Raw genomic sequence first — 17,763 nt, 5'->3', positions numbered from 1 at the left:
AATATGCGAATATCAACCACAGGTAAAAACAAATATTGTTAAGATATGTTGTAATTGTCAATCTATTTATTTGAATTTTGTGTAAATTATAAGAAAGCCATATTTAAAAGCCCAGTAGTCAAGCTGCTATCTACGACCCTGTTTGTTCTCCAATGATTATCGTCGACCTTGTTTGTTATCCAAGTTGTATATGAAATATGAAATTGTCCATCCTGTTCGACATCTGTACAATAGTGGTTTGTGTTTTATGGTATGTTTTTAAAAAATTTTTTTAAAAAAACAGTTTATCTACTCGCGTATTTTTGTACAAATTTTCTTATGTTTTATTTTTTATGTCTAGTTGGCTGAAGAGGGGCCAATGCCCGAAACGCGTAATGTAAAAGGCGTCCCAACTGAATAAATAGTCAATAAGTTGCCAAGTGTTGATATATGTCACCTTAGTGTGTCTGCAAAGAAATAGTTAATTAATATGTACTATTATTTATAAAAGACTTTATGTGAACAAATTTAAAACTATAAAAAATTTAATGAATTCGAATGAACAATTTATTTTAAGAACTTTATTTTTTAATTATTAACAATCTTTTAATTATCATCATCATTAATCAATGTCATAATATTCATTTTTATATTAATTTTAATTTTCACAAAAAGATGCAAAAAACTTTGCAGATTGACTAGCTAGTGCACATGTAAACAGAAACATCATACAAAATAAAACAAGAGAGAATAGAGACAAACTACATTCCATTGCCATATTGCTTTCATCTTGGCTAAGGCCAAGAAAATAAACAACATGTTGCTAAAATGTGGTAGGTGCACCTCGGGACTAAATCATAAAGCTTGTAAAACTCTATATAATGGGACAATACAACAAATGCTTCTTTATGCGACCTGTAGCTGGGATCATGTAACTAGCAAAAATTCAGAAGCAAGTAAATTACTCTCTCTTCAAAACCGCTTGCCATCAGAATTTCAAAGTGCTACAGAACTGTTTCTACTAATGCCTCTCTGATTCTAGCAGAGCTCCTTCCTTTGCCACTATGTATTGTAGAAAAGGTTCTGAACTACTACATCAAAACTACAAACATCAGGGATTGAACAGTCTCTACTCCTATCTACGGCTGTTCATATGCTATCACATTGCAATTACCCTATCTCTAATCATCACCCTGTAAACAAGGTTATCCCCAGAGTACATTTAGTGTCAAATAAACAACACCTTTCACCAGTCCAGCACAATGTTTAATACTTTAAAAACGTTTTTGATCGATTTAAGCAATCTTCAGTTATTCTATCATTGTAATGAACAAAGTATTCAAATTTATGAAATACAAAAATTCAACCGCGGATGCACATGTTAACAGTAACGCGCATATCTGTTCTCAATAAAATTACAATAAACAAAGATAAAAAGTATAAACAACTAATTAAAAATAAATATTAACGTAACTAATTAAAAATGCCGTCTATGAAGATGTATATGTTAACCAATGCTATCATAAAAGGACTTCCAGGCTGAGGACAAACCGTCGGCATCTCTGTGATTGATACACTGTGTGGTCATCTGTGCTTTGTGAATCTCCATTTTTTCCAGTTGTCTCACGGCTTGTGTGGATCTTGTTGCTCTAATAACGGCCGCTTGATCCCAGAATACTGTGATATCCTGCTGTTCGGCAAACGCAGCGAGAACCGTATTATCAATGCTTTTATTCACCGAGTATCTGTGGTCATCAATCCTTTTCTTCAAGTTCCACATAGTTGCTCCTATGTACAGTACACTAGGTCGGAGTTAAACCTAAGGTCTTTTAAAGGTATAGAGTATACCCCTATCAGGCTATTATGCTTATACCTTCTATTATCATTTCTTAAAAGCCTGTACACATTAGGATTATGCCTATAAATTATTTGTAGATTCCTATTTCTGGCAACTTTCTTAACCATTTTGATTAGAGACAGAAAGTAATTAAGCACAAGCCTTTCCCTTTGTTCAGCTCCTCGTTGCTGTCGACTTTGTTTCTGAAAATTCGTAATAACTGTATCAATTACCCTTGTTGATTATCCTTGTTGCACCGCTATGCTCCGTATATAATCTAATTCTTTATAAGTATCATATAATGCATGTAAGCTCTTTTTATCCAAGATCAAAAAGTTGCCATTTTGATGTGTTCTGGATCTGCGATACTCATAAAGGGTATGAATAGCACTATGCAGGATTACATCACAGGCAAGCAAGATTCCGTGCCAAAAGGGAGAAACAAGTTAACAAGAATGCAAGAAGATTCCACAAATGCATAAAAGAAACTAGGGAGTGGCTACAAAGAAATGATATACGAGGCGTGTCCAGAAAGTAAGTACCGTTTTGGAAAAACTCACATAAAAATCTTTTTCAAAACAAAATTTATTTTTACATGAAAGAGCATATCGGAAACTATTTTATACATAGTTACCACCATTATTCAGACATTTGTCATATCGGGAAACCAACTTGTCTATACCCTCTTCAAAGAAAGATGACGCCAGTGAAGACAGCCACTGCTGAACATTGGTTGTTGCGTGTTCATTGCTAGCAAAGCACCTCCCTCCAAAATCACACTTCAAGTTCAAGAACAAATGGTAATCTGCAGGTGCGAGGTCGGGGCTGTACGACCCATGTCCTATAAGGCACTCAACCGGCCATCGCAAGCCCCGGCAAGGCTTAATATAGACATGGGCACTGAATGTGTCCCCAGCCGGCGTTGTAATAACCGTCGATGGTTATATAGTTAGCTTATATACGCTGTCTTCCAGCGTATATAAGCTAATAAGAGCGTATATAAGCTATATAAGAGGAGATCGGACTGGAGGTCCGGATAGCGTAACTGGCAATGCATCCGCACGGTAAGCAGGAGTTGTGGGTTCGAGTCCCGCTCCGGGCCGATTTTTTCTCCCAGCGGTTCTAAATTACTTAAATTAATTTATTTATTTATAATTATTAATGTTAATAAGAGATGGCGCCTAACGCTTACCTCTAAAGTCAAATTGGTTACGTAATTCATTTAATAATAAGCCTTATACTAGCCCGATAGATTTTCGGCATTTGGTTGGTGTGTAGCTTTATTATATATCAGGTTTAGCGATGTTTGTACATTTTTGCAATGTTTCACAGTATTGTTTCGCATTGATGGTTTCACCTCTGGGAAGGAACTCAACAAGCAGAATGCCCTGTCTGTCCCAGAACACAGTGCACATGATTTTTCGTGCTGACAATGTTGTTTTGAATTTGTGTCTTGTGAAGGACCATGAGTGCCTCCACTCCATCAACTGTTGTTTTGATTCTGGAGTGACATGACAAACCCAAGTTTCATCACCGGTAACAATTTTGTTTAGGAAATCATTACCCTCTTCACAGTATTGGGTAAGAAATGTCAAAGCACTTCCAAGTCACTTCGTTTTGTGGACATCTGTAAGCATTTTGGGGACCCAATGGGAACACAATTTGCAATAATTTAAGCAATTTGTGACAATCTCATGCAAAACAGTTTTTGAAATTTGTGGAAACTCATCACAAAGCAATCTTATTGTGAACCATCTGTTCTCAAGAATTTTCTCATTCACTTTTGCAACAAACCATCACTGAACAACAGAAGGCCGGCCACTACGTGCTTCGTCATGAACATTGGTGCGTCAGCATTGAATTGTCGAACCCACTTTCTCACCATTCCATCACTCATTACATTTTCACCACAAATCTCTAAAAGTTGACGATGAATTTCAACTGGCTTGACATTCTTTGCATTCAAAAACCGTATTACAGAACGCACTTCACAGTCGATGAAATCGGCAATTGCCTTAAATATTTTGAATGCTCACTAACACATGGAAAAACAACACAATCTGGCTCTAATGGCATCACTGGACTGACAATCAGCCAGAGACACATGTGCGCAGGTGCTAAACTGCGATACTACTGCTGCGGTGGCGGTAGAACAAAATGGTAGAATACTTACTTTCCAGACATGTTTCATAGTACTCATAAAGGCAGATAAATAGTGCTCCTCAAACGAGATTCGTATAACCGGAAATTGCATGAACACATCAGCAACACAGAACGTTTTATTGCGCCTGATAATTATTTAGAAGCATTAAAACAAAGAGTCAGGAAATACATCTTAACTTCTTTAGTATGTCTTTTAAATATAGAGAAAGCTGTCATTCAGGCTCCAAGAATGCCAAGAATCTTTGCCTTTGGGTAAACACATAAACCAGGCTCACAATTATGGCCAGTGGTAGAAAAATGCAATGCACTTACTTTCTGAATAGAAAAGCAGCTAGTTAAATTTATACGAGAAAAAATCCAAGAGTACCCCTTTTCAATAAAAAACTCAATACAATTGGTGCAAAAACTAGACAGTATTACACTTAAGGACAAGGAATGGATGACTGTCCTGGATTACAAAGCATTATATCCATCAATTAAATTACCACCTTGTTTTTGTGCTTTGAGGGACTTTTTATTCACTATCATCAAAAATACAATGAAATACCATAAGCACATTTTGGAGTTGACTGATTTGATTTGCCACACCTCATTTTACGATTTTGAAGGTAAAACATACTTGCAAGGACAGGTCATACCAATGAGTAGCCCTATGTCAGCTGTACTCTGTGAATTAGTACTGCGTAAGCTCTAAAGCAATATCCCATAAATGTTTCAAGGTCCCGTAAGTCCAAAAATGTAAAAAACCACTCTGTTATATATATAATATAAAACAGAGCCAGAAAACTAAAATAACACAATTAAATGTCATAATAAATCAAAACACGAAATCGATATATAAAATACATAAATACTATTTAATAAAATAAAAATTACTTATAACTTAACATAGATGTGTCATTTAATTACAACAGTTGTGAAATTTAACATACAATGTGAATCTTATTCTTTATTTAGAATCTTACTTTAAACTGTTTACTTTACAACTTGAATCTATTCAAACGAAAAGCAAAACAAAAATAAATCATAATGTGTACATACATAATGTGTAAAAATAAATACATTACAATTTTTTTTTTTTTTTAACTGTTCAAAGATATTCCTAAACTTTGAACATGCTAACTGTGGATTTAAAAAGTCCATTACGTAAATTTTAAACTAAAGGATACAAAACGCGTACGGGGCACCAAAAAGCTGTCAATACATAAAAATTGCAGGAAGAAATTGTTAAAAATCGACAAATACCCACAATATAGTATATATAGCCAACGCGGAAAAAACCAAAAATAAGCAGCAAAAACATTCAAAACATACAAGCATACCAAAAGAGCGAGGGAGATTTGACTTAGATATGTAACAGATTACGTTTAAACTTCAAGCGGATTTTTTTTTTTTTTTTTATTGCGCGCACAGTTCGACCTTAGAGGAAAATTTTCGTTCGAAGTACGAGATACCACTGTAATTTTTTATATTTTCGGCTATTGCGGCTAGTGTGAGAAGCCGAGTGCCTTAGATAAGGGGTGGCCAACAATTTTTGCCCCCGAGCCGAATTGGAAAGAGAACTTTTTCCACGGGTCGAACCAGAAGCTGCCCTAGGAAGATTTTGAGGTGGTGCTAGATCTCATTGTGATGTCACCTCGTAGAGACTAAATTGTAGATAGAGATTACAGATACATTTTCCACATTATCATGCTTTATCAACATTCTACGCTGTACTTAAGAGATTTGTAATGGAAGGTTAACTCTAACCAGACAGTGAGTTGTTTTTTTTTTTCTTTTTGGCGTTAGAATTTTTCACCAAGCTATTCTGACTTGAGTAGCTAATATTGAAAGATTAATTGCGGGCCACATAAATCCATTACACGGGCCGTATGTTGGCTATGCCTGCTCTATACCTTTAAAAGACCTTAGATTTAACTCCGACCTAATGTACTGTACATAGGAGCAACTATGCGGAACTTGAAGAAAAGGATTGATGAGCACAGATACTCAGTGAATAAAAGCATTGATAGTACGGTCCTCGCTGCGTTTGCCGAACAGCAGGATATCACAATATTCTGGGATCAAGTGGCCATTATTAGAGCAACAAGATCCACACAAGCAGTGAGACAACTGGAAAAAATGGAGATTCACAAAGCACAGATGACCACACAGTACATCAATCACAGAGATGCCGACGGTTTGTCCTCACCTGGATGTCCTTTTATGATAGCATTGGTTAACATATACATCTTCATAGACGGCATTTTTAATTAGTTACGTTAATATTTATTTTTAATTAGTTGTTTATACTTTTTATCTTTGTTTATTGTAATTTTATTGAGAACGGATATGCGCGTTACTGTTAACATGTGCATCCGCGGTTTGAATTTTGGTATTTCATAAATTTGAATACTTTGTTCATTACAATGATAGAATAACTAAAGATTGCTTAAATCGATCAAAAACGTTTTTAAAGTATTAAACATTGTGCTGGACTAGTGAAAGGTGTTGTTTATTTTACATTATTTTTTTAGTTCCAGTAAGCATTTGTTTATTTACATTTGGTGTCATCTGCTTCCTCCATGACATTAATATCTACACAGATGGGTCCAAGAGCCCCCTTCATGTTGGCTCAAGTATCTCTTTCTTCCTCCAAACTGACATATTTTGCCTAAAATATGTTAGAAGGTACAGATATCCCCATACCTCCATCTATCAAGCTAAAAAAAATGCTGTCTACCAAGCTGTTCAGTGGGCCACTTCACTACCAAACAAAACTCTGTCTATCAACATTTACAGTGATTCTCAGTCTGTCCTAAAAGCTCTATTAAATCCCAATTGCAATAGCAATAAAATTACATATATCCAGCACCATATTAAAAATCTTGTAAATAAGATAACTTTCATATTTGTTCCTGGCAATACTGGCATACTAGGAAATGAAAAAGCCAACACTGAGGCTAAGTCAGCTGCAAAGGACACTGACTTGGACTATACTCACATCCCTCTCTCACGTAGCAGCCTTAAAAATTATATTCATGACAATGCTATGCAAAAGTGGAATCAACAATGGTTGAGCAGTAAAACTGGTGTAATAACAAGATTTTATTTTCCTAGTGTTGAATGCAGGTTCTCATCACCACTTAGAGATTTAATATTTGCTACTGCTCAACTAATTACTGGGCATGATAATTTCAGAAGCTACCTGGCAATGTATAACTGGGTAGAAACTGCCTCTTGCTTTTGCTCTGCAGAAAACCTACACACTGTCAACCATATGATCTATCATTGTCCAATTTACAATCAAGATAGACTTATTCTGAAATTAGAAATCTTTACGCTTGGTTTCAGGTGGCCATCTCCACTTGATAAGCTTGTTCAGAAGCCACTGTTTGATGCTTTTTACAATTATGTTCAAAAAATATGAAAAAAAGACTATTTATAATTTATAATTTCTAGTTTTACATTTTAGTTTTCACTAAAAGCCGAATACTAATTTTATGTTTACTTTGTATCATGTATTTTGGTTTATGTTATACACTAAGAATACAAAAGAATGATGCACTTATCCTAATAAAAAAAAAAGAGAGAGAAACCACCACACAGCCTTTCTCCCATGATAAAAAATATGTAGAGCATGAGTCTGCTAATGTTATTATCAGGGCTGTGGAGTCGTGTAAAAATCTACCGACTCCAACTCTGACTTTTCCTTACCCTCCGACTCCGACTCCGACCAGAGGCGGATTTGTTACCGAAAGAGACCCGGAAATTCTGATGTCATCACGTGACCTCAGAATAAAAGATTCAATAAATAGAGTTGTAATAAAGATAGAGCGTAGAAACTTTTTATTCCAAAACTAAAAGACTTCTCTAAGTAATATATAAATATGTATTCGATTATTTTTACTTTTCCGGCTGTTATATATAACAGAGGAAAAGTGTAGCGCTCAGTCAAAAAATGACCCCTCCCAAATTTTTACATTTTTGGACTCAGGACACCATAAAATTTCGAGATATACAAAAGATTCGAGGTTTTTTCTATACGTGTGGATGTTAGACTGTGGGGGGGCAGTGGCGTAGCATGGGTGTCAGCCGCCCGGAGCGGAGGAAAATTTCACCACCCCCTTATTTAGGTATCTCAATTTAAAAGACTAAAATTCAGTTTCGTCACAGAATAATTAATGAAAAATTCCGTGCTAGTGTTGCCACCTTTATAAATCGCTGACCTGGACGGCAGGTGAGGTTTGTTCAAACAGAAGTTCCTGATGCATGCGCAATGTCATTTTGCAATGCGAAGAATAATGTGCAGTGCATGCCGATTCTAAATCAGTTACAATTAGCGACTAGAGAGACTTGGATACGAGTAATGCAAGTGACCTAACTCTATTGGACTTTGGAGGTNAAAAAAAAAAAAAAAAAAAAAAAAAAAAAAAAAAAAAAAAAAAAAAAAAAAAAAAAAAGGTTGACAGGTTGACACAATATCTCCAGACAGCGAGTCGGATGGTAACACTACTCCGTGCTCATTTCAATTGGTCCGAATCGTAGGTGGACGAAAGTATAAAATAAAATGGTTCAAATTCTTACAAGATATTATTATTATTTATTGTGAAATTTTGCCGCCCACTAAAACGTAATTTTGCCGCCCCCTAAAAAGTGCCGCCCCTGATGCCCCCTTCACTACGCTACTGGTGGGGGGCATGATTTTGTTTATTCTGTTTGAAGCCTAATAATTTCTGTGATCAGAATGGTCAGAATCGGAGTCAGATGGTTTAACACAGGAGTTAGTTATTAAGTGTCAAAGTGGTTGAACTAAATCGTGTCCCCATATACATTCTAACATCTTAGGCGAGAACATCTTAACGGGTTTTACTGTACTACAGTATTATAAAATGGCTAAAAAGCTTACTTTGAGGGTATAGACGAGTTTTATTTTCTTTTTTTAAATTTTGAATGCTAATAACGAGTAAAATATTCATTAAGAGATATGACACATGACCACTTTTATGTCTTTACCCTGTCGACCTTTCATTAAAAACCAAAATTTAATAGCATTAATGCCCCTTCATACGCAAGCTACAGTACCACATTTCATTTCTTAAACTTTACCCATTCTGAGATATTGCTTAATATCTCAGAATAGAAAATAAAGAAATTAAACAAATTAGATGCCAACACACACACGCACGCAAATTTTTTCCCTTTACTGACATTTTTGAGAGTTTCAGGGGGTCTCCAAACGTGTAGATTTGCAAACAAATTTTGGAGGGTAAAATTTGACACGATTCCAATACTTTTCCGTTTTATATACATAACAAGTTGGTAAGTAAAAAGGAGTTGGAGTCAGCGGACTTTTTGACAACTCTGACTCCGGCTAAAACACCAAAACTCCACGACTCCGACTCCACAGCCCTGGTTATTATTCTATCACGTCACATGAGATGGTGTTAGTACAACAAGCATTCTTAATAGAAATGGTCAAATTGAAGCCAAATTCAAAACTCCACCACTCAACAAGATCAAAAAATAAAAATAAGAATATTACGTAAGATGAGATCTATTACCCCCCTAGCCCTGAGTAAGAAATCGTAAGAAATCCTTGACCCCACCCACCCCAAAATACCTTATGTAATTTATGGATAGCCCCTTAAATAAATAGCATTTAGCATGAGAATATAATGTAAGCATAACTAAGTAAATTAATTTAGAGAAAAATGCCCACAAAAACCTAGCAGTTATGAAAAATTGTTGCTACCATATGTGATCATGGGTTAAAAGTGTTTACAATTATTATTATTGAAATAAAATAAATTTACTTATCTTACCTTACAAACAGAACAAACAAATTTATTTCCTGAAGAAACTTCTTCTTTAATACAAAAACTATGATAAACACGATGACATGAGGTACAGGAAACAACTTCTCCACCTCGATGACATTCAAAACAATACCAATCATGTTCATCTTTTTTCTAAAATAGCAAACAGTTCTCTTAATAAAAGCATGTATTTCAAAATAAGAAATTTCACATTACTATGTAAATATGATGTTAGTTTAAATTTTTTTATACTAAGAAGTTTTAAATTATAATTTCAAACAAATTGTTGCAACTAATAATTTTGTTTTATGATCAAAAGATACTAGAAAAGTTAACATAAAAAAATACTTGTCAAATTTGCCAGGCTCTATTGGGCTGCTAAACTTTGCAATTAGATATTTAGATTAATTAATATTAATAAATCAGACTTAATAATAATTTACAATACAAAAATTATAATTATTTGGAATAATATTTAAAATTAGTGTAAATAATTAAATACTCTTTTAATATATGTTATACAGGGTGTTTATAAATGAATAATGAAGTTTAAAAATTAATAATAAATCTATTTATTACCTTACACGGGTAAGCCTGACAGCATAAGCAGCAACAACTGTCCAAGTTTTTATTCATTAATCACAATCCTTCAATATGTACTGTACACCCATGGTCACACAACACACATGGTACACGGTAATCAAATTCTTCCCATACGCAGTGTAGCATGTCCTCTGTGATGGTCTATAGTGCATGCTTTATCTGATCACACAGTTCCTCAAGGTACACGGGCATTGACGGTACATAAACTTGATCTTTAACAAAAAGAAATCGCAGGATGTTAAATCTGGCAAACATGATGACCAAGGGAGCAGGATGTTGTCTGCTGTTGCACCACGTTCAATTCAGAGTTGGTGAAGACAAGCGATAAGCGAGTAGCGCATAAAAAACTTGAACAGTTGCTGCTGCTTATGTTGTAAGGTTTCCCCATGTAAGGTCATAAATAGATTTATTATCAATTTTTAAAACCACACCATTCATTTATAAACACCCTGTATTCAATAATATAATATATATAGTCAGACATGTCCAAAGTCATCCTCCCAAGTCATTCAAAATAACCAGTTCCAATTTGGGCTATTTACAAATCAATGATGCTAAAATCACATCCTCCTTTAAAGATGCTAGTTCAACTTATAGTATGCAATGTTCTCTGAACAAAATAAAACTCACTTTTTGTATAGATTCAGCAATGCTGTCTTTATCCTTTATAGTCAGAAATTATTTCTATACTATGCTAAATCATCTTATATTAATTTCCTTCACTATTTTATCATTGGAACAAATGTACACCACATACAAATATTTGTGCAATGCTGGAAAGATCTCGTTTGAGGCTGAAGAGATGTTTCAGTGAAAACCCTTTACATACAGTACATATTTCAAAAATAATTATTACTGTATTTTCAGAATGTTAAGCTGCAGCTCATCAAAGAAAAATTTATGGTTATAACATAAATGTGACCTATCAAATATGCAGCCTAACAAACAATAAAACTAATTAATTGAATATCAAACTCAGCTTCCTTTTAAAACACTTAATACTTTATAACGCTGAGAATATTTATTAAATCACAAATATTTTCAGCCTAATGGAATAGGCCATCATCAGGTGACTGGCTACCGAACAAATTTGTTCAAAATTAAAACAAAAGATAAATTAGCCAACACAATATACAAAATAACTATACTAAATACATTGAAGCCATATTAATATAAATAATAAAATAAAGTGATATAAAAACAAAAATAAAAGATTAAATGCATAAAAATATACACCAAAAAGCATCACATTATAAAGGGCAGATAGGGACTAAGAATTTGTGTGTTTTAACTTTTCTTTTATAAAGAACTTCCATGCCGAAGCTAAACCATCAGCATTCCTTGCATTGATACAGCCATCCCTTAATTTACTCTTATAGATTTCAATCTTTTCATGTTGCAAAGCCAACGATGGAAACCGCACAGTCTTGAGAATAGATGCTTCATTTCATTTAACTACTGAAGCCTCCGCTTGTGCCATACTTGACAAAACCGTGGTACAGTGTCCTTTACTAATGTCGTATCTGTGTTCTTTAAGCCTAATAGCCAAATTCCGTCTAGTGACTCCAATATAGTCCTTCATAATTCCTAGCTGTTGGTTTTCAAAGGGAATTTTATACATGCCCGCTGTTTCTTTTTTCTTAATCTTGTCCTTATTGTTTCTGAGAATACTATACAAATTAGGGCCTCTTTTGTAAACAATTTTGGATTGTTTTTTGTCTGAAACTTACTTCATGATGTCCCTGAAGTTTTTATTATATGTGAATTTCGTGATCTTAAATTGATCTGTTTCGGTTCTTAACCTCTTATCTCTTTCATAACTTTCAATTAGCCCTTTAATTGTACTTTTGCAGTAACCCAAATTTGAAGCTACTTCCTTAATTCTGTCAATCCATTTAATCCTGTCCAATACATTAGAGCAATAAGTAAACGCTCTCCTAATGAGTGCACGAAATGCTGACATTTTGTATTCATGTGGGTCATTTGAGTTAGCTGGTATGTAGAGAGGACTGTGCGTAGGTTTTATGTAAATGCCCGTTGTTATGCAATCTCCTTTTAATTGTATGTCAATATCAAGAAAATGAATTCATTTGTGACTCTTCCGTTTTAGTTTCAGTTTCAAGCCATCATTGTTGGTGTTGTTAATAGCCTGTATGAACTTGTGTATTCTTTCGCCATTTCTCCAGATAACTACCACACATCGTCCACATTTCTTTTGTAAAATACAATATCTTTTTTGAAGCTATTAACAATGTGCTTTTCTAACTTGCATAAAACCAGTTAACATAAAAACACTGACATCGTGCTTCCCATAGGTATGCCTTTCTTCTGTCTGTATACCTGCTTATCATAGCTGAAGAACTCATAACATACCAACTTGGCTAATTCTTTCAAATTATTCTCAAACACACCAACTTCTGGTTTTATGCGGAGCATAAATTCGATTAAAGCTTTGTATCAGGATTCTATCTTTACCGATGGATACAGGCTTTCAAAATCTCTAACAAACCCAACTTCTTCATCAATTAAACTTAACTCTTGTAACTCCTTAACTATGTTGGTCGGGTTATGTCAACAAGATCACTGTTACATAACTGATCTGAAATGAATCTATGTAAACTGTTTTCCAAAATGTATGTGGGCGCTCTGCATTTCTCCACTGCGGGTCTGACTTCTTTGCTTTCCTTACGTATTTTTGCAAAGGCAAATATTCTTGGAATTGCTGGCTTCAGGTTATGAGATTGTTTAAGAAACGTTAATATGGAGCTTAATGGGGATTGTTCAAGTTTTTTTTACTCTTCTTTCCACATTTGTGACAATGTTTTTATTTACCTGCTCACATTCTGTTCTTCTAATGTATTCTTCCAAGGCTTTCTTATAGCTTTTTCTTTTCATTATAACCATATATTTACTCTTGTCATCTTGTGTTAGGACCAATTCATTGTCACTCAACCACTGTTTTGCACATTTTAGCTGTTTTATTTCAATATTCTTCTTTCTGCAGGTGCGATCCTTAAGAACAGTCTTCCATCTGAAAAAAATCCCTTTCTAACTCATTAAATTCTAATAATCCTCTCTCCATTTTTGCTAATGAAGTTTGCCATAAGTTTTTGTCTTCCGGAAAGAAGTTAGGACCTTTTTGGAAAATTTCCTTGATTTCAGTTGGGATGTGGACTTGGTCCCATAAAACAAAAGGCAATGGGTTTACATTTGTTTTTTTGTTTTTTGATACTTGCTTACTCAAGATGCATGTCATTTTCTTGATATATCTTTTCCTTAAACTTTCTTGTACCTTTTCTGTCAACCTGACCACTTTCGTATTAATTTCATTGAGATTTTCCGGATGGTTAATATATATTTCATTTTCTAATGCAATGAGATCTTGTAAAATTCCATACTTTTTATTTTTTGCGATTCTGATGGACTTATGTAGACAGTCTTTTCTAATTTTTTCTTTCAACAAAGTACATTCCTTTGGAATACATATTCTATAAACAAACATTGGGAAAACTTTGTTAAGCAGACATTGCTTAAGAAATTCCAGCTTACTATTTGCCTTTATTAACTTCAATGCCAATTTCCTATACTCCTTATATTTCCTGGCCAGTGTCGCCATCTTGCTAATTAATTGAATATCAAACTCAGCTTCCTTTTAAAACACTTAATAAAACACTTAAAACCTTATAATGCTGAGAATATTTGTTAAATCACAAATGTTTTCAGAATATTTATTAAACCACAAATGTTTCAAGATTGTGTGGTCCCCATCGTTGGCTTTGCAACATGAAAAGATTGAAATCTATAAGAGTAAATTAAGGGACGGCTGTATCAATGCAAGGAATGCTGATGGTTTAGCTTCGGCATGGAAGTTCTTTATAAAAGAAAAGTTAAAACACACAAATTCTTAGTCCCTATCTGCCCTTTATAATGTGATGCTTTTTGGTGTATATTTTTATGCATTTAATCTTTTATTTTTGTTTTTATATCGCCTTATTTTATTATTTATATTAATATGGCTTCAATGTATTTAGTATAGTTATTTTGTATATTGTGTTGGCTAATTTATCTTTTGTTTTAATTTTGAACAAATTTGTTCGGTAGCCAGTCACCTGATGATGGCCTATTCCATTAGGCTGAAAATGTTTGTGATTTAATAAATATTCTCAGTGTTTTATTAAACAATAAAACATTTAAGTGCTATCAACTGCCTTAAAGTCAATCATGCCACCTGGGCTGTGTTTGAGTTTGGGCTCAATTCCATGTATTGATGAAGATGAATTTAAAAAAGATCACAAAATCATCGGTATCACAGAATTACCCCTTTGTAAAACTGCAGCCCAAGTGTGAAAAATACAGTTGTTAGCTTTCATGATAGATATATGATGTCTCTCTCTCTCTCTCTCTCTCTCTCTCTCTCTCTCCTTTACAAACTCTCCCATGGCTAATGGTCGTAAAGAAGGGAGAAAGGAAGAAAGGAAGAGATGCCTCATATCTGTCAGTCAGGTCATCTGGACCTAATCAATTTAATTAACAACTGTTCTATATTTTTTAATTTTTCTTCACTTCCCAGGCTATAAATTTTGTACAAATCAAAATTGAGACCAATAAGGTTTTGGAAGAGGTCAAGTGGATTAAGGCCCTATTTGTCATTTATTTTTTCAACTGAAGAGGAAGAAGTGGAAGATATAAGCTTAAATAACAAATTGTTAGAAACAAAAATGATGAAATAGTTTGTAATAGTGAAGCCAGCGATTTTGAAGGTTTTGAGTAACAGAAAAAAGTTAGTCCTTTGCTTTGTATGCATATATAGTATATTTATTTTCCATGCACCAGTACTAGATAAAACTTTTTAGTGGTTAATGATCATTATTATTATTCATTTATGGAAGTTTAGGATTATTTTAAATATTTTCACTGTGACCAAACAACCATGTGATTTATCAAACAAATTGTTTTATAAATATTTGGTTTTCTAACAGTGTTACCTATTAAACCATGCAGCCTGTAGTTCTGAAAATACCATATACAGTAGAGTGTCGTTTATCCAAAAGCCGGTTAACCGAAAGCATTCCAGTCTGCAAATTTAAATTTTCGCTAGTGCTGTGGCGCTGAAATCTTTGGCTATATCTTGGGCTACTCCAATTTTCTTTTGTTGGTGTGTATGTTTTAGCTGGCAGCACTGGCACTTTTGTGTAGTGTTTTTCTGAGGACTGTGTGTCGTGCTAAATCAAATGTTTTTGATACTAGATCAACTTCTAAAGTATATTTTTTTTTGTTTGTATATTTGTCAATATATTTATTTTGTTTGTAAAAAATAAAGAAATAATTTTTAACGATACAATAGCCACAATTATTATTTTAAAAAGTTTACGTTAGGTTAACATCGATGAAAATTCAACACAAAGCTTGTTAGGTGTATTAAGTTCACGGGTTGGATGTCACGCCAACTTATGTCAATCAAAACTTCTTCTTCCAAGAACGTCAGAGTCAATCAAAACTTCTGCCTCATAGACTGACGTTCTTGGAAGAAGAAGTTTTGATTTTGATCAACACAAAGCTACACGCAATGGAGAAAAATTTCAACATGTGATAAGTTAATATATTTTTTCATACGTAATCAGTTATCCGAACAACCTCAGTCCCCAATTGATTCAGATAAACGATGCTCTACTACAGGGGTGGCCAAAACGTGGCACATTGGACAATTACAAGTGGCGCTTCAGTTAGTTCTGAGAAAAATTGCCAAATTTGGCTTTTTTGCAATTAAGAATATTATATAGAAAAATAAATTTTTTATAGTCTGTCTTGGCAAGTTCATTTGTTGCACAATTCGTTACGGTCTATTTTGCAGATAAAATGAGTATTCTCCACATAGTAAATTACAATGTATGCATGTATTTTGAGTCTTGTGATCTTTATTTCTGATCAGTTTACAGGCTGTAAATGGCCAAAAACATTTATTTTGATTAAAGTTATTCCAAGCTGATCTCGTTCTCAGTGCCAATAATTGTGGTGCAGAGTAATCTTCACCAAACGAGACTCTGGCAGCAATAGCACCATCATGAAGCAACCACCCTCTCGTACAGGAGATCATTGTTGACTATTGTAAATTGGTGCTTCAATAAACTGTCATAAATTAATTAATTCAACTGTGTGATTAAGTTATTCCCTTTTCTTTCCTAAGCTAAGCAGATTTATTCTTATCTCTATTTATCAACCCCTAACATTGAACGTAAGACTATAAAAAGTGTTCGAGTTATATGGCACATTTGAACTCGTCTGTCAAAAAATTGGCGCATGGTATGCAAAAGGTTGGCCACCCCTGCTCTAGTGTATTTGCATAAATCATTGTGCGCATATAATAACTATTGTGTGCCATGTTGATTTTCTGCAATAATGTATTCATAGACATTTTTATAGATTTTTTCAATCAATCTTAACACAGTACAAGTAGCCCTCAGTTTATGCCGCAGTTCCGTTCCTACAAAAGCCAGTGCAAATCGAATCGGCGTAAAATGAACCCATATTTACAGTGAGGTATAGGGTTAGGTTCTACATAAGTGAAAAATAAGCTAATAATTTTGTTTATTAATACAATATAATACAAAATACATATAAATTTAATTTTTAAAATGTATTTTAACATAATATAAAATGTTTTTATTTTAAAATTTTAGTTTCAAATTTCTTACATTTTTTGGAAAAAAGTATCCATCTTTAATTGTTAATATTTTTGATTTCTTTCATTAATAATTTCGGAATATGGTCAAATATGATGCTCCTTTTTACATTTGCACTTCGCTCCCAATCATTGTCTAACTCACAAACTTCATCCGTCAAACTTCCCGTAGTTGAAAGGATACGTTAACCCGACGTAGAGCTATGGACAAGCGGAGACACTGATTGGTCGACCACTGGTGGCCGTAGCGCATACATAAGGTCAGTTTGAGCGGGAAAATTCAAGGTGGCTAAGGAGAGATAAATATCGTCTGGCCAACGAGAAGTAGATTTGTCTCACTAACGATAATTTGTGATCGCCGGAAGTGCTATTGCGTCGTAAGGTGTTTTCCTGAATGAACTGATATGGGATACATTCATAGGCGCTATGAATTCGGACGCCATTTATTGGACTATTAAGTTTAATATGTTGACTCGTGGGTACCTAAACGTTTAGTATTTTAATATTAATTTAATGCAAATGTATACATACTTAAAAATATTAAACAGAAAAAATAAATATATTCAATAAAAATCTTTGTTTTAACAAATGTACAATGTTGCGGATCAGTAAATAAGTCAACACTGAAATGAAAATCAGTCTAGCATAGGGAGAATCTGGGAATTACACCTTGAAACGGCAAATTGCGCAGCGGCGTTATTGTG

General features: G+C 34.0%; 1 protein-coding gene across 1 annotated transcript in view; it reads right to left on the bottom strand.

The window, feature by feature from the left end:
• The window catches only part of LOC111622025 (zinc finger MYND domain-containing protein 11-like), a 170,845-nt gene that overhangs the window by 101,573 nt on the left and 51,509 nt on the right, over positions 1–17,763 (bottom strand). Inside the window, exon 4 of the mRNA XM_023364322.1 lies at positions 9,784–9,930. Coding sequence (XP_023220090.1) covers positions 9,784–9,930 — 147 coding nt within the window. The remainder of the gene's footprint in view (positions 1–9,783; positions 9,931–17,763) is intronic.

This window comes from Centruroides sculpturatus, unplaced genomic scaffold (genome assembly GCF_000671375.1).
Source record: "Centruroides sculpturatus isolate CEXI.00-Female unplaced genomic scaffold, Cexi_2.0 scaffold225, whole genome shotgun sequence".
Classification (NCBI taxonomy): Eukaryota; Metazoa; Arthropoda; class Arachnida; order Scorpiones; family Buthidae; genus Centruroides; species Centruroides sculpturatus.
The sequence above is the reverse complement of the archived record's forward strand: the minus strand, read 5'-3'. Positions and strand labels throughout refer to the sequence as shown.